This window comes from Suncus etruscus, chromosome 20 (genome assembly GCF_024139225.1).
Source record: "Suncus etruscus isolate mSunEtr1 chromosome 20, mSunEtr1.pri.cur, whole genome shotgun sequence".
Lineage (NCBI taxonomy): Eukaryota > Metazoa > Chordata > Mammalia > Eulipotyphla > Soricidae > Suncus > Suncus etruscus.
In genome coordinates this window covers 31,853,194-31,879,307 of record NC_064867.1, presented here as the reverse complement: position 1 = coordinate 31,879,307, position 26,114 = coordinate 31,853,194, and the positions used below count along the sequence as shown (strand labels likewise).

General features: G+C 43.5%; 1 protein-coding gene across 1 annotated transcript in view; it reads right to left on the bottom strand.

Moving 5' to 3' along the window:
* The window catches only part of C20H3orf20 (chromosome 20 C3orf20 homolog), a 57,738-nt gene that overhangs the window by 9,530 nt on the left and 22,094 nt on the right, over window positions 1-26,114 (bottom strand). Inside the window, exons 6-10 of the mRNA XM_049766104.1 lie at window positions 23,876-24,025; window positions 22,766-22,886; window positions 17,688-17,819; window positions 12,719-12,842; window positions 11,135-11,378 (exon numbers count right to left, since the gene is read on the bottom strand). Of these exons, the coding sequence (XP_049622061.1) occupies window positions 11,135-11,378; window positions 12,719-12,842; window positions 17,688-17,819; window positions 22,766-22,886; window positions 23,876-24,025 (771 nt within the window). The remainder of the gene's footprint in view (window positions 1-11,134; window positions 11,379-12,718; window positions 12,843-17,687; window positions 17,820-22,765; window positions 22,887-23,875; window positions 24,026-26,114) is intronic.

The window sequence follows — 26,114 nt, the reverse complement described above, 5'->3', positions numbered from 1 at the left end:
AAGAGAAATAAAAATGGAATAAACTCCCCAAATTTGATGAAAGACATGGCTGTACACATACAAAAAAACTCAATAAACTCCAAGTAGTATAAATGAAAAAAGATGTATATAAAAATAATAATGTAATAAAATTATTACAATTATTATTGTAATCAAAGAAAAGAGTAGCTTAAAAGCAAGGAGAGAAAAGGAAATCAGCATACACAGAGATCTTCAATTAAATTAGTGGCCATTAAAAAAATTCTCGGGAAGTCTAGCAGCATGGGGTTCGGCAGGCCTCCGCCATGCCGGAGGCCTTCTTAACCAGGCCTGGGGGGGGGGCGGTGCGGGACTTGGGTAACCCCAGCACCCCTCTACTGCCTTGCTCCAGATCTCCAGGGCTTCCCCAGGCCACATGCCTGGGCAAGCCGGTGAGTTGGGCCCCTTGGCGGAACTTGAAGATACCCTAGGCTTTCCCCCATTATCCATTCGGCTCCTTAGGGAGGGTCTGGGTGGGGCTTCGAACTTCTGGCCTCCCAGCTTCTTGAAGTCACTGGTAATCTCTTTCCAGTCTATATATTCAAGATACATTAATAGTACTCACTATCATTGAATTATGTTTTTATGTATGCAGAATGTCCATTTTTTTACTCTGCTCTTTTGCACACCTACAAAAGATCATTTTTCTCTTTAACTTCCTTAACCCCTATCATCATTACTCCTCATTTACCCTTTCTAACTTAAGTACTGTAGAATCCTAAGTCACAGACCAAAGTGGTGCCCTGGAGTTAACACCCACCCAACTATCCCAAAAGGCATAAAAAGGACATGTATGTCTTTTCAACATTTTATGGGTGTTTTCTTTGACAGCTATAACTTTTGCTGAATATTTTCTTATACAGTGACGATCCCCCCCCCCTTTTTTTAATCTTCTCTTTGTGAACTGTTCAATATGGAATTTGGTGTGGAAGAATCCCTCAGTTTAATGCTTATGTTTGAATCAAGTCATGGGTATTGTTGGACGTGTTCTTACGCCCCCATATACTCAGATAACATCACGTGGCTTTATTTCTTGTTTGCTTAGGCACACTAAAACGGAAAAATACTATACATACCAATAAGTTCTTATCTAATAGAGATGGGAATACACAAATCTTGTAGTGCAATGGGACCCTACACCCTGAACATTGACATAAAGACCTGGCACAGGCCTCAGAAGAATGGGCATTCTCCATTCACCCCTGATCTAGAGAAGACATCTACAAAACATCCAAGGTTGTCTATAACATCACCTGGAGGCAATCCGCTACCAGGGAAGACCCTACAGCTGCTCTGACATCTATCTACTCAAAAGAGACTTCCCTTAACACTGAGAAGACTTAACAAGAACAATGACCTGCTTACTGGACAGGGCTTTCTGTATTGCCCCTTAATTGTGAGGTGAAACTAGAGGATACTCCACACCAGCCTGACTTCAATGTAGGATGTGCAGATTCCAGGATCTTTAATACAGAAACCTGATGCCAACAATAGGACTGCGTGAAAAATAAAACTGTATTGGCACTACAGACAATGACTTGGATTGAATAAACTAGTTTGCCTGGAGCCTAGAGTTGGTCTTATGCCAGGAAACTTCAGGGGTAGTGGTCTCCTTGTATTTAGAATACAATAGCCAAGGCTATTCCTTTCTATGACCCCCATATTTTGGTAAGCCTATGCAAACAATATTTGCCACTCTAACACCGTTTTTACTGTGCCCTTTTGACTAACCCTTAAAAAAAACCCTCTTAAACTTTTGATGTTAACTTAAACTAATATGTATGTGCATGAATATATAAAAATACTATGCCTTCAAAGTTAAGGAGTCACATAAATCTCATGGCTTTAGGTTGCTTTGTGTACTGCTAAGAAATGTTACAATGTACTACAATCTGGGGACTTGTGGACAAAGTAATTGTACATGGGTTCTGCCTTATTTTTCTTTTTTCTTTTTTTTTTTTTTTGTGGTTTTTGGGTCACACCCGGCAGTGCTCAGGGGTTACTCCTGGCTCCATGCTCAGAAATTGCTCCTGGCAGGCACAGGGGACCATATGGGATGCTGGGATTCGAACCGATGACCTCTTGCATGAAAGGCAAACGCTTTACCTCCATGCTATCTCTCCAGCCCCTGCCTTATTTTTCTTAATGTTTTTTTTACTGTAAGTTCAATATTTAGGCGTCAGCAAGGGGATTTCTTTTGAGAACTCTGTTTATGGGAGATTGTTCTTTTACTGTAACTTTACCTTGTCCTCTTTGCATCATTGTTCTCATAATTAAAAATAAAAAATTAGGGCCCGGAGAGATAGCACAGCAACGTTTGCCTTGCAAGCAGCCGATCCAGGACCAAAGGTGATTGGTTCGAATCCCGGTGTCCCATATGGTCCCCCGTGCCTGCCAGGAGCTATTTCTGAGCAGACAGCCAGGACTAACCCCTGAGCACCGCTGGGTGTGGCCCAAAAACAAAAACAAAACAATAAATAAATAAATTAAAAAAAAGAAAAGAAAAAAATCTCCAGGATTTACCTGGAAGAAGGTCAGAGGAGAAAAGATGGCTGAAATGAGTTAAGACACAGGGCAAGGTAAGGATGGCATGTGCTTAAATAGGTTTATGATATAGGCCACAGATGTTGGCCAGGGCAAATAAAGATGTTATCTCTCTGGAAAAAAAAATCTCCAAATCTTTTGGATGATTTCTGTAGGATGATACAATTAAAGTGCTGAGAGAAATAAAAGACCTATCAACAATTCTATTTTGAGCAAAATTATCCTTTAAAAATAAAGGAGAAAGGAAGACAACCCAGATAAACACTGAGGAAGTCCGTCACAAATAGGCCCGCTCTACACACACACACACACACACACACACACACACACACACACACACACACACACAGAGAGAGAGAGAGAAAAGTCCTGTAGATTGAAATGAAGAGATACTAATGTAACTAACACAATATGAAAAAATAAAGATAACAGTAGTACCTAAGTAAACTAGCATCACTGTATTTTCCATTCCTGTTTTTTCTGTTATTATTTAAGATACTGATACATTAACAATAATTATGAATCTATGTCAACCGGGCACACATTGCATAATAATGTAAACTATGATAACAAGATAGAGGAATGGGGATAGAATTGTATATTTTTTTTATGCAATTGAAGCTAAGTGAGTTTGAATACAAACTAGACTGTGAGAATAAACTACCCCTAACTCAGAGTATCCACTGAGAAATAATTTTAAAACATACAGAGAAGTTAGAGGAGAGGATGGGCTAAGTCCCCACATGATCAAAGCCACACCTCTGCAGCCATCAACCACAATCATTGCTTCTCCAATGGCCCTGTTTCACTATTCCCCTATAGCTCTCTGCATAGGAGACATATGTCTCTGCAGAGAGACACCAATCTGAATAAAATTCCAGATATGCTGGTATTTGGACTGATATATCAGGACTTTTTTTGAGAGTGAGTGTGGGCACATACTCCCCCGCCCCCACCTTCTCATACTTCCAGAAGACCTAACAGCCAACAACACTCCACAAAAGCCACGGTATCAGCAATAGTGCTTGGGATTCCTATCGAATCCATTTATGTTTTATAATGTCATCCCCATAGGAACACACCAATTCAGATGCCAATGTGTATCTGAAGCCAAATGAAGAGAATGACCAACTAGCAACAAGATCTTACTAAACCTCTGACAGTGTCTTAATAAACTTATTGTGAGATACAATGGTTTTTTCTGTTGTACTCTTTTTATTCTTTTATCTGAGCATATAGAGTCAGGAGTCACCCCTGAGCACTGCCGGGTGTGAACCAAAAACAAAAAGACAGAAAACCAAACAAACAAAAAATCTAAAGTATGTTGTTAGTAAAAAAAAAAGTTTTGAAGTTGCTTTTAGATTATATTCTCTAGGACCTAAGATCAAACCTTCCCAACTGCAATCATGTTTTAATCAAGGTTAAACAGATAAAATATTTAAATAGATAAAATAAATAGATAAAATAGATAAAAATAAAATAGACAAATAGCTTAAATAGATTAAAAAAAAAAGATCAAACCTAGAGTTGGATCCAAGAAAGATCCTATCCCTGACCCCCAAAACAGTGTTTTAAATTTATTTTTTGAGCAAAAAAATAATGAGGATATAAAATAATATTTATATTTATTGACAAGGCATTAAAAACTCTGGATGGATTTTGTCGATGGGGGCACAACAGAAAATTGGGGGAAAGCACAGAAATTTCGAGAATTACTTATCTAGTACCCTCCTTTTGCAGTGGAAGGGCCTTTAAATCACGGGCCAACACAGCTTTTTGAGGGACCTCTCCCTTCTCCTTCTGCCAGATCTAAGTCAAATGTCTGCATACCAAACTCAACCCCTTCATCAATTACCACGGTGCTTGTGGGCTCCCACATTTGGAGCAGGACCTCACTCTCGAACTTGCCAGCTTTGGCTTCTGCAATTCTGAAAGTATGGCCCTGAGTTCTTTTGTCCAACTATCCTTTCTCACTGCACTCTTATACCTAGGCTGTGATTTCAGATAGACTCTAGGATAGCTCAAAATTGTCTCTCCTGCTCAGTCCTATTCTACTATTCAGCATCCTTGCAGGGCTCCTGGGAGGGGAAAGTTAGGAAAGAGAACTTTCACAGGTTCTGTTCAATCTTTCTAACACCTCCCCACAGGGAATCCTATCTTCCAGCCTCCGACAGCCTCCCTTCCCTGTCTTGTTGTTGTCTGCTGCCTTCGGAAAAGTAGCATCAAAGTCTATGGTAAAACAGCTGTGACATAAACAGCAAATGGATTTATCAGTTCCTTCCTTCCTCCTCGCCTGGGTTTCTGAGGATGTCTGGAAATGCATACGCACACGACTACACATCTTTGCTGAATTTACAGCTTAAACAGCACTTTTACATGTTTAACAGCCTTTGCTCCTCACAGGAATCTGGAGGATATTATTGGGAGAGAGAAAACAGTGTGGTGGGTTATTAAATACATCAGACATTGGAGGAAACTGAGGTCTTAGGGACTTAAAATAAGGAAGTCTGCTCTTAAGCATTCATGTGTACGTGGTTCATTCCTACAGCCCCAAGACATTAGAAATGTCTTTTTTTTCTTTTCGTTTTCTTTTTTGGGCCACACCCGGTGACGCTCAGAAGTTACTCTTGGCTATGGACTCAGAAATCGCTCCTGTCTTGGGGGACCATATGGGATGCCGGGGGATCGAACCACGGTCCATCTTAGGTTAGCGCATGCAAGGCAAACGCCCTACTGCTTGCGCCACCACTCTGGCCCATAGAAATGTGTCCTGTGATGTGAAGAAATCAAAGAAGTAAAGATCTCTGAGACCCACTGAACAATCCTAGAAAAACTCACAACAATGACTCTGAATAATTCCAAACATTTAATTATCTAGAGTCCAATTCCTACTCATTATTGGTGGGACAATGTTTATAACTTGGACATTTATTCTTACTGATCTCCTTAAAAAGCTACCCTTAACTCACCCTTCCACGTTCAAATTAAGTGACCCATTCCTTTACCTCACATACCTGCTGGTTAGTCACCTATGACTCTATCTATAAAATATATTCTGCATAGGTCTAATTTTCTCATTTTCTGTTCTCTGCCTTGACTGTCATCAAAACCATCTTCTATTCAACAGTCTAAATTTATGTTCCCACAGAGCAATCAGAAATGTTTAACTTCCATCCATGACTATGTAAATTCTTTTAAAACAACTCTCTAATAAAATGGGAGGAAATGCAACCAAAATATTTACAAATAGTTTCAGATCTCATATCAAGGTCTTTAATTTATTTGGATTTGACCTTTGGGCCTGGTGTTAGAAGTCTGAGTTTGCTTTTTACATGTGGTTCACCAGTTGTTGAAGAGGCTTTCCTTGCACCATTTTGCATTTCTTCTCCTTTTAACAAAAGATTAATTGATTGTATATCTGGGGGTCATTCTCTCAATACTCAAGTGTATTCCATTGATCTGAGGGTCTGTCTTTATTCCAGTACTGTGCTGTTTTAACAATTATTGCTTTGTAATACAATTTAAAGTTGGGGAAAGTGATGCCTCTACCTTTTTTTCCTCTAAGTGTTGCATTAGCATTTATAGGACATTTATTGTTCCAAATGAATTTCAGGAGTATTTGATCCTCTTCTTTAAAGTATGCAATAAATATTCTTAGTGGATTGCATTAAATCTGTATAATGCTTTGGTGATTATTGCCATTTTAATGATGTTAATCCTCCCAATCCATCTAAAGTGGTTTAAAGTCCTTGATATCAGACCTGAAATTATAAGGTATATAGGAGAAAATATAGGCAAAACACTCCATGACATTGAGATTAAAGGCATCTTTAAGGAGGAAACACCACTGTCCAAACAAGTGGGAGCAGAGATAAACAAATGAGATGCGGGGCCGGAGAGATAGCATGGAGGTAAGGCGTTTGCCTTTCATGCAGAAGGTCATCGGTTCAAATCCCGGCGTCCCATATGGTCCCCCGTGCCTGCCAGGAGCAATTTCTGAGTATGGAGCCAGGAATAACCCCTGAGCACTGCCGGGTGTGACCCAAAAATCACAAAAAAAAAAAAACAAAACAAAAAAAAAAACAAATGAGATGCTTCTGCACTTCAAAGAAAAACAGCATTAGGGTAAAAATGTCATCCACAGAATGGGAAAAACTATCCACCCAATAACCATCAGATAAGGGACTAATATCTAAGATATACAAGTTACTGATAGAGCGTAAGAAAAAAAAATCTGGGGCCGTGCGGTGGCGCTAAAGGTAAGGTGCCTGCCTTGTCTGCACTAGCCTTAGACGAACCGCGGTTCGATCCCCCGGTGTCCCATATGGTCCCCCAAGCCAGGAGCAACTTCTGAGCACATAGCCAGGAGTAACCCCTGAGCGTTACTGGGTGTGGCCCAAAAATAAAAAAAAAAATCTAGCCTCATCAAAAATTGGAGAGAAGAAATGAACAGACAACTCTTCAAGAAGTAATACAGATGGCCAAAAGGCACATGAAAAAATGTTCACATCAATAATAATCAGGGAGATGAAAATCTAAACAACAATGAGATATCAGCTTATGCCACAGAGAATGGCACACATCACAAAGAACAAGAACAACCACTGCTGGCATAGCTGTAGGGAGAAAGAAACTCTCAGTCACTGTTAGTGGGAATGCTGTCTAGTCCAGCCTTTCTGAAAAATAATATAGGTATTCCTTAAAAAACTGGGCATTGAGCTCCCATATGATTCAGCAACACTACTCCTAGGGATATACCTGAGGACCACAAAAATACAATGTAATAATGCCTTCTGCACTCTTATATTCAGAGCAAAGCTTTCTATAATAGCCACAATTTGGAAACAAATCAGATACCCAATAAATATGATTTAAAGTATTGTAAAACCAAGTACTTCAATAAAAATGGTTAAGGGAAAAGAAAGAGAAAGACAGACGAAAGAGAAAATGAATGAATGAATAAGGAAAAAAGAAAGAAAGAAAAAGGAGAGGGAAGGAAAGGGAAAGTGAGGGAAGGGGAAGAAAGAGGAGAGGGGAGGCAAGGAAGGGAAGAGAGGGTGAAAGGAACCATGAGAGCTGTCCCAGACCTTTACTTAGTAAAAGCAATACAGTGTTTGCAAAGCACAATAATGCCCAGAATCTCAGTAAAAATAACACAGGCAAGACTCTGACAAATAGTTCAATATTTTTTCATTAGAGAATCCCAGGAGCCTATGACAAACCCCTAGGTCAGGGGAGAGAGAGAGAGAGGGAGAGAGAGATGGGTAAGGTCAGATTGAGGGCCAGGCAAAAGGAACATGTATATGATGTAAAGTGAAAGGATACAGCTGAAGGTAGCCAAAGGTCTGTCCAAATCAGGGAGAAAAGCCATAGCCAGGGGTAGAAACCGTTCAATCCACTTGCTCCTTCAACCGTCTCTTTTTATTTTAATTCATATTTTTTATTTAAACACCTTGATTACAAATATGATTGCAGTTGGGTTTCAGTCATGTAAAGAACACTCCCCTTCACCAGTGCAACATTCCCAACACCAGTGTCCCAAATCTCCCTCCTCCCCACCCAACTCCCGCCTGTACTCCATATGAACTTTCTACTCCCTCATTCATTCACATTGTTATGATAGTTCTCAGTGTAGTTATTTCTCTAACTGCACTCACCACTATTTGTGGTGAGCTTCATATCATGAGCTGGACCTTCCAGCCCTCCTGTCTTTTGTCTCTGAGAATTATTGCAAGAATGTCTTTCATTTTTTTTAAAGACCATAGATGAGTGAGACCATTCTGCATCTATCTATCTCCCTCTGACTTATTTCACTCAGCAGAATAGATTCCATGTACATCCATGTATAGGAAAATTTCATGACTTCATCTCTCCTGACAGCTGCATAATATTCCATTGTGTATATGTACCACAGTTTCTTTAGCCATTCATCTGTTGAAGGGCATCTTGATTGTTTCCAGAGTCTGGCTATTGTAAATAGCTATGCAATGCATATGGTGTGAGGAAGGGATTTTTGTGTTGTATTTTTTTTGTTCCTAGGGTACCAACCACTCTCCACACCCTGGTCTTGGTGGGGAAGGAAAATAGGGGGTATAGATTCAGCCAGCCAATTACAATTAGGATCTTATTTAAAGGGGCAGACCCCTTTTATGGCTGGTTGGTGCTGGACTGTAGAACTAGATATGTCTGTATCCTGAGGTTATAAATCAAACCTTAAAAAGTGTAAAAGAGTGGGGTTGAGAAAAGGGAGATTTGGGACATTGGTGATGGAAATGTTTCACTAGTGAAGGGGGTATTCTTTACATGACTAAAACCCAACTACAATCATATCTGTAATCAAGGTGTTTAAATAAAGATATTAATAAAAATGTAAAAGAAAGGACATATACAAAGAGAAATATATACAAGGTGTTTTAAAGACAATATTAGAGGGGCCAGAGCAGGCAGAATGTTTGTCATGCACATGGCCGACCCAGGTTCGATCCATGGCACCCCATATGGTATCCTGATCTCTGCCAGGAGTAATTCCTGAGTGTAGAGCAAGAGTAACCCCTGAGCACTTCTGAAGAGTCATGGGTCAAAGATGGAATCATGGGGCTGGAATAAGTAAATAGGGGTTAAGGCACTTGTCTTACAAGCGACCAACCCTTCAACCCTCAATCCACAGCAGCAGACTATCAGGAATAACCTTCGAGAACTACTCAGTGTGATACAAATGCCTCCCGAATAGATGAAGTCATAGGAATACTTCAAAAAAAAATCTAGTGTATCAAAATTTGTGGGATGAAAGAGAAACAGTGCTAAAAGAGAGATTTATCATTAAATATTTATATCAATCCAGGGGCTTGAGAGAGTACAATAGGTGAGGTACTTGCCTTCCACAAACCCAACCCAGGTTTAACCCCACCCAGGTTTAACCCCCAGCAGCCCAATGGTTCTCCGACCATCAGAAATAATTCCTGAGTACAGAGCCAGGAGTAATCCCTGAGCACTGCCAGGGATCGCTTCCCAGCCCCCCAAAAGAAAGAAACACTTCAAGCCAGTAATCTAAGCTTACAACCTAAAACACATGTGAAAAAGGAAAAAAATTGAATGCTAAATAAGTAGAACATAGATTTAAAATAAAGAACACAGGGGCCAGAGAGATAGCATGAAGGTAGGGCATTTGCCTTGCATGCAGAAGGACAGTGGTTTGAATCTTGGCATCCCATATGGTCCCTGGAGCCTGACAGGAGCGATTTCTGAGCATAGAGCCAGGAGTAACCCCTGGGGGCTGCCAGGTGTGACCCCCCAAATGTAATAAAATAAAATAAAGAACAGAAATCGATGGCATTGAAAACAAAAGAAAGTAAAGGCGGGCCCGGAGAGATAGCACAGCGGCGTTTGCCTTGCAAGCAGCTGATCCAGGACCAAAAGTGGTTGGTTCGAATCCCGGTGTCCCATATGGTCCCTTGTGCCTGCCAGGAGCTATTTCTGAGCAGACAGCCAGGAGTAACCCCTGAGCACCGCCGGATATGGCCCAAAAAAACAAAACAAAACAAAAAACAAAAAAAGAAAGTAGAGGCAACTGAAATAAAGTTGATTTCATCTTGAAAAGACTAAAAAAAAAAAAAGTTGGCAAAACTACAGCAAGGACCAGAGAGATAGTACAGTAGGTAGGGCATTTGCCTTGCATACAGTTATATTTGGGCTCAATCTCCAGCACTACATATGGTACCCAGAGCCCCACCAGGAGTTGATCCCTGAGAGCAGAGCCAGGAGTCAATCCTGAATACTACCAGATGTGGCCCCAAAACAACCCCCACTAAAAAAAAAAGTGGAAGAATCATTTGTGACATATCTGTCCAAAGTCTTACATCTACAATATATAAAGATCTCTAAAGGATAAATAAAGACAAAAGCCATTCTTATTGCACCATCAAGAATGTCTGGTTTGGGACCGGAGAGACAGCACAGTGGTGTTTGCCTTGCAAGCAGCCAATCCAGGACCTAAGGTGGTTGGTTTGAATCCCAGTGTCCCATATGGTCCCTCATGCCTGCCAGGAGCTATTTCTGAGCAGATAGCCAGGAGTAACCTAAGCGCTGCCGGGTGTGGCCCAACCCCCCCCCCAAAAAAAAAGAATGTCTGGTTTGATACACACTGTTTGTTCTCACTAATACCTCTATTGTTTTTTGGTTTTTGTTTGTTTTGTTTTTATTTTGGGCCACATCCGGTGACACCAAGGGGTTACTCCTGGTTAGGTGCTCAGAAATCGCTCCTGGCTTGAGGAACCATATGGGACGCTGGGGGATCAAACCACGGTTCGTCCTAGGTCAGTGTGTGCAAGGCAAATGCCCTACCGCTTGCGCCACAGCTCCGGCTCCACATTTACTGCTTTTTCTTTTTCTTCAAGGCCCTTCTCACTATCCAATTTGACGCCAGTTTTGGAGGACTCTTCTCTCCAACTCCTGGCATCATAGCTCCAGGAAGATGAAAGTTGGTACTCTTGGCTTCCTGCTAAAACCTACAACCAACCCCCCCCCCCAACCTCTGATGCTCAGAAGCTGAAAAAAAAAAGATGGCGCGACCCACCTGGTTTTGATCAGGCTTCTAGTATGGAGGCTCTTCCTTGGGGTGGGGCTCTCGGGGGAATTCTCTGCTTCATCATTCAGGGCCTCTTCAGCAGAGGAACTGGGGTGCGGTGGCTGTAGCTTCACCACAGATTCTACTTTGCAGTGTAGACTTTGTCTAGCGCTCCGCTCAATGGCCACAGATTTCACCCTTGCTCGGCTGACAATTGTTTCATCCCGGACAGGATATTCGATGGTGAACAGTCCTATTGGCAGAAGTCACTCCTGGTCACTCTCCCTATGGCCTGGCATTCCCACCCAGCTGTCAGGGCCTGCAAGGTGCCTCTCTTTCACATGCCTTCATGTCCACTTGGCTCCACCCTGCTGTCTCCCTGCTGGCTAAACACACCAACAAATCCATGGCAACAGCTTATTTAGCTGTAAGTCCTAGGTTAGGCCCTTCTTCCCCCCACTCCAGGGATTCTAGGTTTTACAGTTCTTCGTCTCCATAGCAGTCTAGATCAAAGCAGCCCCCCCCCCAACCCCAGCATCTCGAAGCTTTCTTCTTCCCTGTGATGGCTGCCCCCTTGCTCTCTAGAGTGAAGTCATGTCCACCTACCTACTTTTCCTCACTGCATTGTATATACTTTGTTGGTTTTGCTTTCCCTACAAAACTGGAAATCTTGTCTAGCCCCTGCATTCACTTCCCAAATATTTCTAGAATGCCACACACTGGACATCCAGAGACAGCTTAAAACAGAGACCCTCCCCCCCTTACACACATCTCTAGACCCTCGAAACACTAAGGGGATGCAGATGAGAGGGGCAAGGAACTAGTGGCCATCTTGGGGAACAGGGTTTATACTTAGAGCATGAATAAAGTGCTGTGGGAAGCTAGAGGTCAGAGTGGTCTATACTTCAGTGGTAGCTGGGTAGGAAATGACAGTTTTTAGGGGAACAACTAGCAGATCTTCAGGGGAACACAGACCTCTGTGAACCCAGAGGGCTAAAGGACAATGCTTCTTCAGTCAGGGAATCCTGCAGCATTGCCACCTGCACTCATTGGCACATTTTTTCTTTCTCCTGCAGCCCTCTCTGCTATCGATTTCCCCAGAGAAAAGCAGGACAGTGTTGAATCCAGGAGAAGGAGCTGAGATGGAAACAGTGTGAAGGCAGAGAGAGAAATGCAGAGGAGGGCCGGAGTGGTGGTGCAAGGTGTCTGCCTTGCCAACGCTAGCCTAGCACAAATAGTGGTTTGATCTCCTGGGGTCCCATATGGTCCCCCCAAGCCAGGAGAGATTTCTGAGAGCAGAGCCAAGAGTAACCCCTGAGCATCACCGGATGTGGCCCAAAAACCAAAATAAATAAATAGATAGAAGAAATGCAGAGGATATGGGACCCCCCCCCCAAAATCAGCCAATCCATGGAGATGTTGAAGACACACGTGGGTAAGCATATGCCAAGGGGAATCAATAAAAGGTCCCCGACTAGCCCTTATCATCACATCAGCCCATGGAGACATTTTCCAGGGGAGGGTGCGGAAAGAGCTTATTGGAATTAGGGGATGTAGAGGGGTGGAGAGATCGCCACCTTTTTACACACTTACCTGCTGCCAACAAGATGCAGTTCGTGAACTGGGACACTGTCTTCTGGAAGCGCTTCTTGATCAGCAGGGCACGACTGGTCCTGAAATGCTTGTTGTCCAAACTGCTGCTTATCCTGCGACACATCTGGGGGCAGGCCAAGGTTAAAGTCACCATTACTACCTGTGCCCATCCTCTAGCCCCAGCAAGGCCACAGTCCGACCTTTCTCTGCTGCGGAAGAGGGCAGGGCCCCTGCCAGGAGCACAGAAAATTCCTGAACCATGACCCCACCTGACTCTTCTAAACTCCACTCGGGGTCTCTGGAAGACCCTCAAAAGTAGGCTGGCTGTGTGTGTGTGGGGCCCTTAGTGGCCATTTTTTGCAGTAGGTGACATGGATTTTGCTCTCACTGTGCCATGAACAGCCATATGCAGAAATTTCTTCTGGAGAGTCTGGATTGTCACCCCTTTAGTGTGGTACTCCTCATCACCCCTGGGTCTTTCCTGTTCCCTGAGATGTTTTCTGTCCTCAGCCCAGACTATATCTGGCTGGTTCTGTGTGACACTGAGGCCTGAGCTTCTGCCTCAAAGTGGGGTGCCTCTCAGGGACCATCTTGGCTTTCTGGAAATGGCAGGAAACCTGTCTCTGCAACTACAGTGTCTGGCTCCTGGCCCTTCCCACTTCATTCTGATGTCCATCTCTTCCATAAAAACACTCTCAGGAGGGTATGGGGTGGAGAGGCCACCACCCAAGAACCCCTTCCCCTGCTGGTAGGATTCTGTCCAGGAGAGCCCCCAAAGAAGCTTCCTGCCTGGCAAAGGTTCAAACACTGCTTCCGGGCTCATTTTATTTATTCATCTGTAATTTATATTCTGCCTGTCTCAGAGGGGATTCGAGGTAGCTCCCAGAGAATAAAGCATTTAAATGGAGGTTTGCCTCGCCTGCAAAGTGCTGCCTTGATGGAAATGTTCCCGGAGGCACCAGACTGCAGGGACTGCCACTCAGACATCATTCTGATGGATAGAGAGGGTATATGCACAAGCTTCCCTGTATCTGGGGCCTTAAGGGGGGAGAGTGGGGACCTACCCCCACTTTCAGTTCTTCAATATTAATAGTCTCAAGTGTGCACATTTCATTTCCTCTCTTCTGTTAAGATAAAAACATGTTGAAAACTAGGGGCTCTAGAGGTAAAACACAATAGTATTTGCCTTGTACATGGTTGACCTGGGTTCGATTCCCAGAATCCCACATGGTCCTCATGTGGAGCACTGCCAGGACTAATTCCTGAGTGCAGAGACAAGACTGAGCTCTGAGCATCACCGGGTGTGACCACCCAGCAACATTTTTTTTTTAAAGAACATATTAAAAGCTAGTTACACGTAACTCCATCAGATGGGGAAACTGAGGCCCAGAAAGGGAAGAGACTTGTCAGGGTTTTACAAACTCCTGTGACTCCCATCTCTGAGCCAGCTCCATGCTTTAGGGTACCTGCAACTCTCCTGGTCCAATCTTTAGAACAAGCCAGTTCTCTGAGTCTTGGAAAGCTTATAAAAATATTCCGAGACCCTCTCCCGACCTTTAAGATCAATAGCTAGAAAATCCTGTGGCCTCTAGTCCATCTGCTGTCTCTCCACTTGGTGAAGATCTGTTTACACAGTCAAATTGTGATGGGCAGTTCACTGCCCTGAGTCCTCCCATAGGACATGCCACCTTCCTGCTACTCTCCAGGTAAGTTTGTCTTGTCCGCAGTAGTTTCTAGAAGTTCCCTGAATGTCTGCTTGGCATATCCCTATGTGAAATGCTTCCCTGTCATATAGTTTATTCTTCTACATGACTTTCCAGTCTTCATCACACTGTCTCTTCAAGGGCCGCCCTCCATAGATTCTACCCATCGAATCCTAGCAGGCCAGTGGAAAGGAAGTCCTAGTTACATGGACATGTTATGTGTTCCTGTAGCCACTTCAAAAACATTCCCTAGGGGCTGGAGTGGCAGTGCTAGAGGTAAGGTGTTTGCCTTGCAAGTACTAGCCTAGGATGGACCATGGTTCGATCCCCCAGAGTCCCATATGGTCCCCCCAAGCCAGGAGCGATTTCTGAGCGCATAGCCAGGAGTAACCCCTGAGTGTCAACAGGTGTGGCCCCCAAACAAAACAAAACAAAAGTTCTGTAGTACAATGGGTATGGAATTTGCCTAGCACACAGTTAACCCAGGTTCGATCTGAGAAGTCCCATATGGTCCCTGAGCACTGCCCATGAGTGATCCCCAAATACTGCTGGGCATGGCCCCCCAAACAAAACAAAACACTTATTCATCAAAGGTAAAATTATGTTAACAACATTCACCTTGCCCTACACTTCAGACACATGATTTCAACATGTAATCAAGATAAAAAGTAAATGAGAAACTTTACATTCTCTTTTGAGATAGTCTTTGAAATGCAACTTGCAGTTTTTTCATTGGTCCAGCTGCAGCCCCTTGTCATAGCTCATGTACTCAAAACTATGGTATATCCTGGGCCCGGAGAGATAGCACAGTGGCGTTTGCCTTGCAAGCAGCCGATCCAGGACCAAAGGTGGTTGGTTCGAATCCTGGTGTCCCATATGGTCCCCCGTGCCTGACTGGAGCTATTTCTGAGCAGACAGCCAGGAGTAACCCCTGAGCACCGCCGGGTGTGGCCCAAAAACCAAAAAAAAACAAACAAACAAACAAAAAAACACAACCTATGGTACATCCTGGCTATAATAGAAGCAGCTTCCAGTTCAGCTCTGGGTGCAGTTAGGAGAGAAAAAAAAATTAAATTGGGAGGGGGTGTGTTTGGTCCCTGGCCTTGGAGGGAGTTCTCTTCTCTGCAGTTCCTACTATCTTTAACCACTTGCACCCTAGTTCTCCACTATGTTTCAAACTTCAGAGATCACCAGACTTAAGGTTGTACAAAGGCAGAACATTATGGCCACTTTCTGAGGACGGGTGAAAATAATCATTTTCTGCCTTTCATTAGAAGTACACTCATTTTTTTTTTTCTTAGACCATCTAAAAGCTTTTCAACGAGCATAGCTGTGCAGTCTCAGAGGAGGGCCTGAACAACATATGATGCCTTTTAGAAGACAAACATGGGTCCAGTCCATGGGATGGACTCATTGACCCACACAGCTACCCATATATCCAGACCCCAAATCCTCTTTGAAGTAACAAACAGGAAGTCAAGGGCACCCACCTTTCCAAGTCACTCCTGGGCGGCTCACTCTAGCAAACACTTTCCCTCACTCCTATGAGGATTCCAGTCTACCCACCCCAAATACAACTAGATGCTTCTGCCTTCTCCCACAGAGGGCTGAAACTCAGAGATCAGAGAGAGCCAGACCTCTTTCCTTTGCACGCCCCAGCAGCCAACTCAGCACCCTGAAGGCTAGACAGCCCAGGGCACTAAGGGCATAAAGCACCACTGAGACAGAAGGGCAGAAGAATACAGGTCCCTAGCTCCTTGCTATATATCCCATGATGTGAGATTTGGCTACTGGGGTATTGGACTGCTTCAAGAGTTCAGGGCCTGTGGGAGGTGGTGGCAGGAGCACGAGTCAGCCCTGCTTGGAATGATGCCATTGCTCTTCCAAACTGGTTCCTTGTAAGATGGGACAGAGGTGCAGATAAAATTCTTCCAGGCTGGGAGATCTGTGCCCTCTGCTTCTACCTTGAGACAGATCCCACAGTATGCACTGTATGCGGTGCATGTGTCAGCCCTCTCTGTGGGTCCATGGTCACCCAACTCTCACACTAATATCAATGTTTCTCACTGACTATATCAACTCCTTGGGGAGCAAGAACGAGGCCCCTTTATTGTTACCCTTCTCACAGTGTTGATGTTGGACCACACAGTAGAATCCACAGAAGAGCTGAGTTTTCAGGCCCAGACAATAGCTTCTTTCTTTTTCCTGAGGTTTTGGGGCCTCACCCAGTGGTGTTCAAGGGTGCTCTTGCAGTAGAGCTTGGAAGCTCAATCCAGGCTCCTGTTTGCCATACATGGGCTCCAGTCATTTCACTGGTTCTTTGCCTATTTTCTTACCAAGTCCTTCACCGGCTGTATTCTTTGCTCTGGGTACCCAGGTAGCTCTGAACTGGGTGGCTAATGCTGGTTCCTATGCACCAGTGTGCCAGAATGGAGCTGAGTCAAACTGGGGGGGAAGGAAAGGCTACTCTACCTGGCACCAATGGGATGGCATTGGGCACTGACACACATTGAGAGTAACATCATTGTCAGCATCATTCTTCCCTCTCTGGACCAGCCCTATTTCCTTCATTTAGGAAAAAAATTTTCACTCATCCTTTGCTCAGATGGTCCATTGGGGCATGGCATGCCCCAAGACGCCCATGATGGCCAGAGGCTCGAGTTTGGCCAGTGAGAGCAGCATATGTTCCTGGCCCTAAGAATAACTTAGGCATCCAATAGAATCCATGGATGTTGCTGTTGCCACTTCTTGTGCAGGACTCAGTTAGGGAAGGAAAGTCCTTTTTCTCCAGAAGTTGAAAGTAGGCAAAAAAGAGAGCTCAGAGATGCTCATGACCATCTTGCCACCACCATGAGAAAAGCCCCCTGAGGATGAAGTCAAAAAATGAGGAAAGCAGAGGCATGAGAGGAAAAGATCTGATGGCTCATAAGACCACCTGAATCCAGCCATGCCTGAGGATATGTATCAAGAGAAATTTCCTTTTACTAAGCTAAAATAGTCTCTTAACATGTAATCCAGCTGGTGTTATATTCTGTCATGGACAAATGAATAAGTCCTAACTTATTAACTCATATAACTTATATAACTAACTTATATAAGTTTCACAAAACAGAAAGGGTCAGGCAAAAAATGAGAATCTTCCAGCCCAAGAAAGGGGCAGATTCTTGCATGGTGGAAAGAAATAACAGGAGCAAAAGCCTAGCAGTGTGAGCTGAAACCCACCCCCAAAGTCTCAGTTTGCACATGCCTGATCTGTTTTACCTTACCCGTTTGTCATGCGGTACCCCGTGGGGACAGTTGTTGGCTGAGATCGTGAGTGTCACAGTTTCATGCCAGCAGGTGAAAGTGACAGTAATGGAGTCCTGCCCCAGCACCGTCAGCTTCATATGTTCATTCACCTGTAGACAAGAAAAGTAGCATTCAGGTCCCACTGTCTCCCTTCCTGATCCACCAAGACCTCCCAAATTCCCTCCTGGCTGGGGCCCCAAAGAGCTGGGACGGCTTTCTGGCATTTATGTGGGAATTTTGCTTTCAGGGAAAAGACAAGAAATCTAGGTTCTCTGTGAGGGATCAACAGAGAAAGTGTCTAATGCCTTTTCACCACTGCCCCCCTTTTCTTCCCAGTTCAAGTTTGGAACCAACTGGGAAGGAGCCAGGGTTGGCAGGTTGACGCTGGTTTGGGAGAGGTGATTGGGATGCTGTGAAAGAAAGAGACCAATACAGGGCCCTGTCCCTGATGGATGGTTATGACTGCCTCAGAAACAGAGCTTGGCTTTTCAGTAGGCCAGTGCTGGCTACATGATAATGGGATACCATGACTCATTTGCCTGGAGGTGGCCAGGTAGATGGCCTCGAAGCATAAGCCAAGTCCTATGTGCTGATTGTCACCCCTAACAGCATGCTAGCCATTACCTGATGGATTCCTGGTCTCTCCCTAAAAGGGAACTATTTTTTTTTTTTTCGTTCTTTCCAAAGGGTAGCACTTCCTAGAGCTCTGTCTCAACTAGAAAGAAATGAAGGCATCTCTCCCTGATGGTGGGCTCAGGGCTGAATCCCTGGTAGCCTCCCTATATTACAAATTCTTCAACGTGAAAAAGCAAAGACTAGGTTCTAGTGAAATCATCAAATGTCTCAGGAGTGCTCCCATATACTGTCCTGTACTGCTTGGAGTAGCTTCTTCCCATCTCCAGTGTCCTGACTTATATCCATCCAGGCCCTATCTGAACAAGGAAAACACCCCCCAACTTGCCCCTTCCATCTTCTGCTCTTCTTCCACTTGTTGTCCACAGATCTGCACTATAGACCACTTCCCCATCCTCTCCTCTGTCCCACCGAGCTCCTTTCTTGCACCCTGTCAGTGGTATGTGAGCACCTTAGGACATCTGACGATTTACTGCTTTCCCACCAAGTCAATCTGCAAAACTTGCAGTAACTCTCTGTTATAAGAAACTGTCCCCTTGTGTATTGTACTGGGAAGTGTAGCATGAGCTATGGTCCAATCCCAGTTTGTGATTTAACCATTGGGCAATTTTAAACAAGTTTAGCTTCTGTGTACCTGGAAACACTCAGAGAATCTTTTCCCTATAAAACTGAACAAATTTCTCGGGGGCAAGCATTTGGAAACTTACTGAAACACGCTAAAATCTTTGTTTCAGTATAATGAAGCTTTTAGCTTTTTATTATCATTATCCCCTGTACCCCCTTTTTTTTTTGGTTTGTTTTGAGTCCATGTTCAACAGTACTCAGGGCTTACTCTTGGTTCTGAACTCAGGTATCATTCCTAGAGGGACTTGGGGGACTATATGGGATGCTGGGAATTGAACTTGAGTCAAGCATATGTAACACAAGCATCCTGTCTGCTGTATTATCTCTCCATATTACCACCACTATCTTTATTCTCTGTGTGTCTTCCTTCTCTTCTCTTCAATTCCCCAAATATGGGTCCTATACATTTGCAGTCATTTTTTTGTCCTCTTGCAAGTTTATGGACCAGTCTAGTTCTCTGTCTCCACCATCCCCAAACAGCCAAGAGAGATATGACAACAGAACATAATCAGCTTATCTGATAACACTCTGATTTCTCTCACTCATCAGAAATATGTTTCCACAAATGTCATTTACATTTCCTCCCTAATAATCGATGTATTACAATCTATGCCTACTTGACATCACCTTCTTTTTATTAAGATCACTTCCTTTCTATTGGTCCAGTAACTGATCTTCCTCTTGAGGCAAACTTCAGACAAATGCTGAACTGAGTGCACCAGACCTCACCTTAAAATCTAACTAAATTATTCTCCTTCTGGTAAGGCATAGTTGGCCTTTTGTAGGTTGAAGCTCCAATTACTTGTAAAAAAATACAAAAGCTAACTACTTAGTGACTCTGGTGAGTGAACAGAGAAAAGCAGATTTTGGAGTTTCAAAATTAAAAGAGAAATTGGGGGTATAGCTTGGCAGGCTATGGTGATAGGCGAGAGATTGGGTTCACTGATGAAGGAAGGTCAAACTAGGGTTGGACTGGTGTTTGAATATTTAATGCCAGGAATGGTTGTATTATGAATATGATAAATCACAGTATTATAATGAAAATTAAAAATGAAAAAAATTCAGGATCTTTGAAACAGTCTACAGTATATGTAATTAGAGTTTTAGGAGAAGAAATGTACTAGCATGAAATAAATAGCAGAATTTGTCTAAACTATGGAGAGAGATATGAGTTAGCAAATACAAAGATGGAAAAGGAAGGCAGTCACACCTAGACATATCAGATTTAGAAAATCAAAGAGATCATCTTAAAGGAGCTACAGCACATGAAGAAGGTTTTGAATAATTACCAGACTTCTCATCATTAACTATGGAAGGCAGATACAGTGCAACACATCCTTAAGATGCTGGAAGAAAAAAAAAGGCCAATACAGAATTCAATATCTAGCAAAATCACTCATTCATAAAGACACTTTTTCAAGAAAGAAAACAATTGTTGCTAACAGATGTGCACTTTAGAAATGTTATAGGAAACTTTTCAGGAATTTGGATTTTTCAGAGAGGAACAAAAAAATACTGGAAGTGCCAAATACCTGGGTTAAAACAAACTGACCAATATAATCTGTAGGACAGCATGCAAATGCCTCAGCCTGATAGCTAATATCTTTCACATCCATTCCACACCTTATACAACACTTGCCAGTATTTCCTTCACAAGAAACACTTGTGAACCATAATGATGCCACATTTAGTCCCAACTCTAAGCCTTTAATGATGCCACTGTGGGACCAGAGAGATAGTATAGTGGGTAAAGAGATAGTACAGAGATAGTACATTGACCTGAGTTCAATCCCCAGCATTCCATATGGTACCCTGAGCATTTCCAGGAGTAATTCCTGAGTGCAGAGCCAGGAGTAAGCCCTGGGCATTGCTGAGTGTGGCCCCAAAACAAAGATGTCACTGTGGTTTTGTTGTGGGACTTAAGTCACAGCTGGTGAGCTCAAGGCTCATTTCTGGCTCTGTATTTAGAGGTAGCCACCACCCTCCATTATTTTATTTAGTTTTCACACACACACACACACACACACAAAAAGCATAAGGTAGGAGGGAAGGATATTTTGATTCTTATTTAGGTTTTCACAAAGCAGCACAAAGTCTAGCAAAACTGATGCCTGTACTTGGCTCCACAGACTATCATCTGAGTTCTATGTCTCTTTGGCCACAGTGTCACCAGCCACCGTAGATTGTCAGACAATACATTTAATAATTTCATATGAAAGGTTAAAATGATTAAGTCGATGCCTCCATACACCACTATGGGATTTGGGATACTGAAGCATCATATTGCGTCAATGACAACATTCAGAGCACACAACAGACCAAGTGAGTCAGAATCTCTCTGATGGTTATGCCTGGAACTGTCTCATTTTGACATCCCATAGATAATCCTTAGAGCTGAGCACTTCCTCGCTGTATGACTGACTGTCAAATGATTAATCCAGACTTCGGGTACTGTGAGGCGAGAGAAATAATGTGAGCTAACGGGTTACAAAGGAAAAGAAGTTTGAACAGGGTTTTAAAGGAGGGATGGAGAGAGGAGGAGAATATTCAAGCTAGGCAGGGGGAATGATGAGCCATGTTCAAGGGGTGAATGTTTCTGAACATGTATGAGCTAACGAAACTGGATGTAGATAAGAATCCAGTGGACAGTGCAGGAGATGGACAGGAAGGGACAGAAGTCTGAGGTCAGGTGCTTGACCCCATATATTCTAAGACTGCTCGTGTGGCCCTTACCTCGGGGCTCTCAATTCCAAGCGATCCTGAGTGGCTCTATGCCCTGCTTGTTTCTTTGAACCCCAGTTCTGAGAGTTTGTCCCCCACTCACAGTTCTCTTTTTGTCTAGCCTGCATTCTTATTATTCCTCTAGACTTTGAGTTCCTCGCTGGAAGTCTTATTTCTCTTTCTATGCCTAGATAAGTGATCCCCCATTTCTTCTTAGGGTACATACATAGAAATGTCTGGGGATACTTTTGGTTGCTACAACTGGAAGAGGGCAGCTGTGAGATGCTGCTACATATCCTTTGGTGCACTGTTCCAACCAAACACTATCTGTCCCCAAACTCTCCATAACGTGGCCAGCACACTTAATCTTATTAGCAAATTAATAGAGCTATTATATAATACTACCAACTCAAATTTAATTCAGTATTTAATAAATCATTGATGATGGCTGCTGAATAATCAAGTGAATGTGGAAGTGGATGGAGGGCTGGAACTATCAGAGAGAGTTAAGTTATAAAATCAAGAAACTGGGGAGACCAACAGAGAATGAATAACTTTTCCTACTGTGGTTTGACATTAAGGGAAAATAAAAACCCTATCAACCCTAGTAACACCAACTTCTAAAAATGAAAACCATTCTAACTACTAAGACATAATCATTTGGGGCCGGGCGGTGGCACTGGAGGTAAGGTGCCTGCCTTGCCTGCGCTAGCCTAGGACGGACCGCGGTTCGATCCCCCGGTGTCCCATATGGTCCCCCAAGAAGCCAGGAGCAACTTCTGAGTGCATAGCCAGGAGTAACCCCTGAGCGTTACAGGGTGTGGCCCAAAAAAAAAAAAGACATAATCATTTTAGTGATAAAAATAAGATTGGCAGGCTATGACCAAGAAGTGTCAACATAGCAGTCAACAGTTGCTGTAGTCTAGTACAAAGTTTATTTGAGCAAGTTCTGCTCCATTGCCTGCCATCTTGGAAGCCTTGGAATGGTTGAGCCTACAAGTTCCTTGATCGGCAGAACAGACAACAGGGAGCACTTAATCCTAGGCAACGCAGAGACAGCCACCTTGTCCACCCCTACCTTGTATTCCAGGGAGAGTAAAGTTTCTGTCTTGGCAGTCCAGCTCCATTTGTGCACTACATAGCCCTTGCTGTCATTGGTGGTTCCTCCTTCCTCATCCAATATCAAGACGAATGGGGAGCTAGGAGAGATACTGAGGTGAGGAGCCTGGCAGAAGCTCTCCTCACTAATGCTACAGGAAAGCAAGGCACAGTCCCAACTACAACACCTTGTTCTGAACCTTTTCATCTGTCAATACTAACTGGGGCGTATGGGAAATGGTGGTAGAGCAGACCAAACTCAGTAAGGGAAGAAATGAACTGCGTGCCAGAGCAACCAAGGACTAAAGGCACCAAAATGGAAAATGAGTCAGTTCCCTATGAGAGGCTCAATAAAATCCACTCTCAGCAGAATTCAGTTTCTCTTAAAAAGATCCCATGCAAGTAGTGTCGATGGTGCCTCCATTTTCTTCTGGCTGCAAAGATAGTACAGTAGGCAGAGTGATTGCCTTGCTTGTGGGAACCCTGGTTCAATTTCCCGTATCCCATATAGTCTCTGAGCCCACCTGAAATCTTGTTTTTGGTTCACACCCAGAGGTGCTCGGGAGTTACTCCTGGTTCTGTGCACAGAAATTTTTCCTGGCAAGCTTGGGAGACCATACGGGATGCCAGGGATCAAATCCTGGTCAAATGCATACAAGGCAAATGCCCTACCCACTGTGCTGTCATTCAATATTATTGCTCTAGGGGTACAAGTGAAGTAAGACGGGGGTCTTCCTGACTTATTGGCAAGGACATGGGTTTATAGAGAAGGTTATTGAAATTCATTACATAATCGTTGCAAGATTTATGGCAATTTTTTGCAGAAAGTAGGGTGCAAGCATTCTGCAAAGCTTTAAAAATATTATAAAACAATTAGGGGACTGAAAAATTATGTAATGAAGTACAGAAAGCACATATGTCCCTGCAGATACCACCTGGATCCTGTTGCCTCACTGAATTACCTCTTAGCACTACCAATATTCCTCCTCCTTTTACTAGGCACTCCAGCTTGTGAATCCAGTTTTCCCCTACCCCTTTGTCACCCCAGAAATAGTTCTGTGGAGTTAGATTCCTCCCCCAGCCTACTCACCGGGTCTTCAGATTGTAGTGGACACAGCCCTGGCCTTCTGCAGTGAAAAGGGCCAGGAACAAGTTGGGGGAGTCATTGAAGAGGAAGGTGATGGCTCTTCCTTTGCAGCAGGTAGGAATCTGACACACGGCAAGGTTTCCAGAGGGATAGCTGGCAGGAACGGTCAAGGTGAACTAACAGAAAATGTTCCAGACCTGCTCTCACGGGGGCCAAGGAAAGCAAGGCTACTTGTCAAAGGGTTTGCTTCATGGTGTTGTTTTCACTGTCAGAGACTGTCCCCAAACTGTGCATATAACATGTGCATAAATAACAAGAGTCAATGAGCATGAGATCTGACCAGGTTCTGAGTGCTGCTTTCTCTATCTTCTCTCTTTTCTTTACTATCACTCTGTAATAAGCAGATGAACTCCATTTTACCTAGAAGGAGGAGTTTGCTCTATCTGAGGAAGGGGACGAGCTACAGTGTGTGCAGAAGGTCAAGAAGGAGGGATGCAGCTCAACACAGTAGATTTAGGGTGCCATGCAGTATCTGGAGATGAGAGTACAGGCTGTAGTCTGCAAGTAAATGTTCAAGAAGGTGCATTGAGGCCTGGGCATCCAACGGTGATCAGTGTGGGCACATGGTCAGAATCCCGCAACACCTCCCTTTTGTACTGCATGTGACAAAATTGCCTACCTCACCCCTGGTCCCCCAACTACCTCTGTTTTCCCCTGTCATGAGCCTCTGATTCTTGAATTTGTCTCTTTTTCTTCCCTTTAAACAAAGCAGCCCAATAAAATCAGTCAGTTAACTAATATATATATATATATATATATATAAAACCTCCTTATCCTTAGTATGATTTGAAAATCAAGGCATTAGGAAAAAAGATAGAGGCGTAGACCAGCAACTGCAGTTCTATGGTATTGGTGCAAATGTATAGATTGGGATAAAATTCATGAGAGTAACAACACAAAAGAGGAAAGAACTGAGCTCTAGAGTAAATTCAAACTGGTTGGCTTCAATGATGATACTCAAGAATATTAATTTCCTGGGGGTGCTGTAACACAGCATCACAAACTAAGTAAAGAACAGAAATGCATTCTTCTCTGCTTCTGGAGGCTAGAAGCATATAAACCAAAATGTCAACAGCTCCACATGCCCTTAGATGCTCTCTGAAAGAATCTTCTCTGGCCTCTTTCTAGTTTCTGTTAGTGGCCAGAAATCTATGGTTTATATATGTACATCACTCTAAACTCTGTTTTAGTCATAACAGTCTTCATTTTTTAAAAACAGCTTATTTATTTATTAATTGATTGGTTTTGGGGTCATATCCAGCGGTGCTCAGGAGTTACTCCTGGCTTTGCGCTCAGAAATAGCTCCTGGCAGGCCTGGGGGGGACCATATGGGAATTGAACCAGGTCCATCCCAGGTTGGCTGCATGCAAGACAAATGCCCTACCACTGTGCTCTCTCTCCAGCCCCTCACTTAGCCTTCTTTTCCTCTTCTCCTAAGGATAACAGACAGCAAATGAGGGCCCACCCTAATCCAATTCTTAGCAATTAGGTATTTCAAAACCTGCATATTTTAGGTGGGTGTGTAAAACAAACAAACAAACATGGTATTGGAAAAATAAAGGGAAGGACATCAGAGCTGCAAGTTCTGCTGCCCCAAAGGAAAGTACTTCACAACATCTAGCATATGAATGAGGGGAGGAGCCAGGTCACTGGAGGGATCCAGTTCTCCAGGCACCTGTGAACACCCCCTCCCACATGGAAAAACCATGTAGCTGCTTGAGATGGAGTGTAAGAGTTGATTATTAGGAACCCAGGCAATTTTAGAAAGTACTATGTGGCAGTTGGGATGAGCGTCCTTACAATCAGGGCTAAACGCCTGCAGCAAGCAGAGCCACAGGTTTAAAAACTATCCCTGAGGCTAAAGAGATTGCACAGCAGTAGGGCATTTGCCTTGCATGCAGACAACCCAAGATGGAAGGTGGTTTGATTCCTGGCATCCCATATGGTCCCCTGAGCCTGGTAGGGGTCATTTCTGAGTGCAAAGCCAGGAGTAACCCCCCTGAGTGTCACCAGGTGTGACTCCCCCCAAACCAAAAATAAAATAAAATAAAATAAAATAAAATAAAATAACTCCTGATGCTCAACGGAGGCAGAAAGAGCATGGACGGACTATAGTCGGCTATCTAGGTCAGACAGTCTCCACAGCAAGCCACCAGTGGCAGAAGCAGCAGATAACCAATGC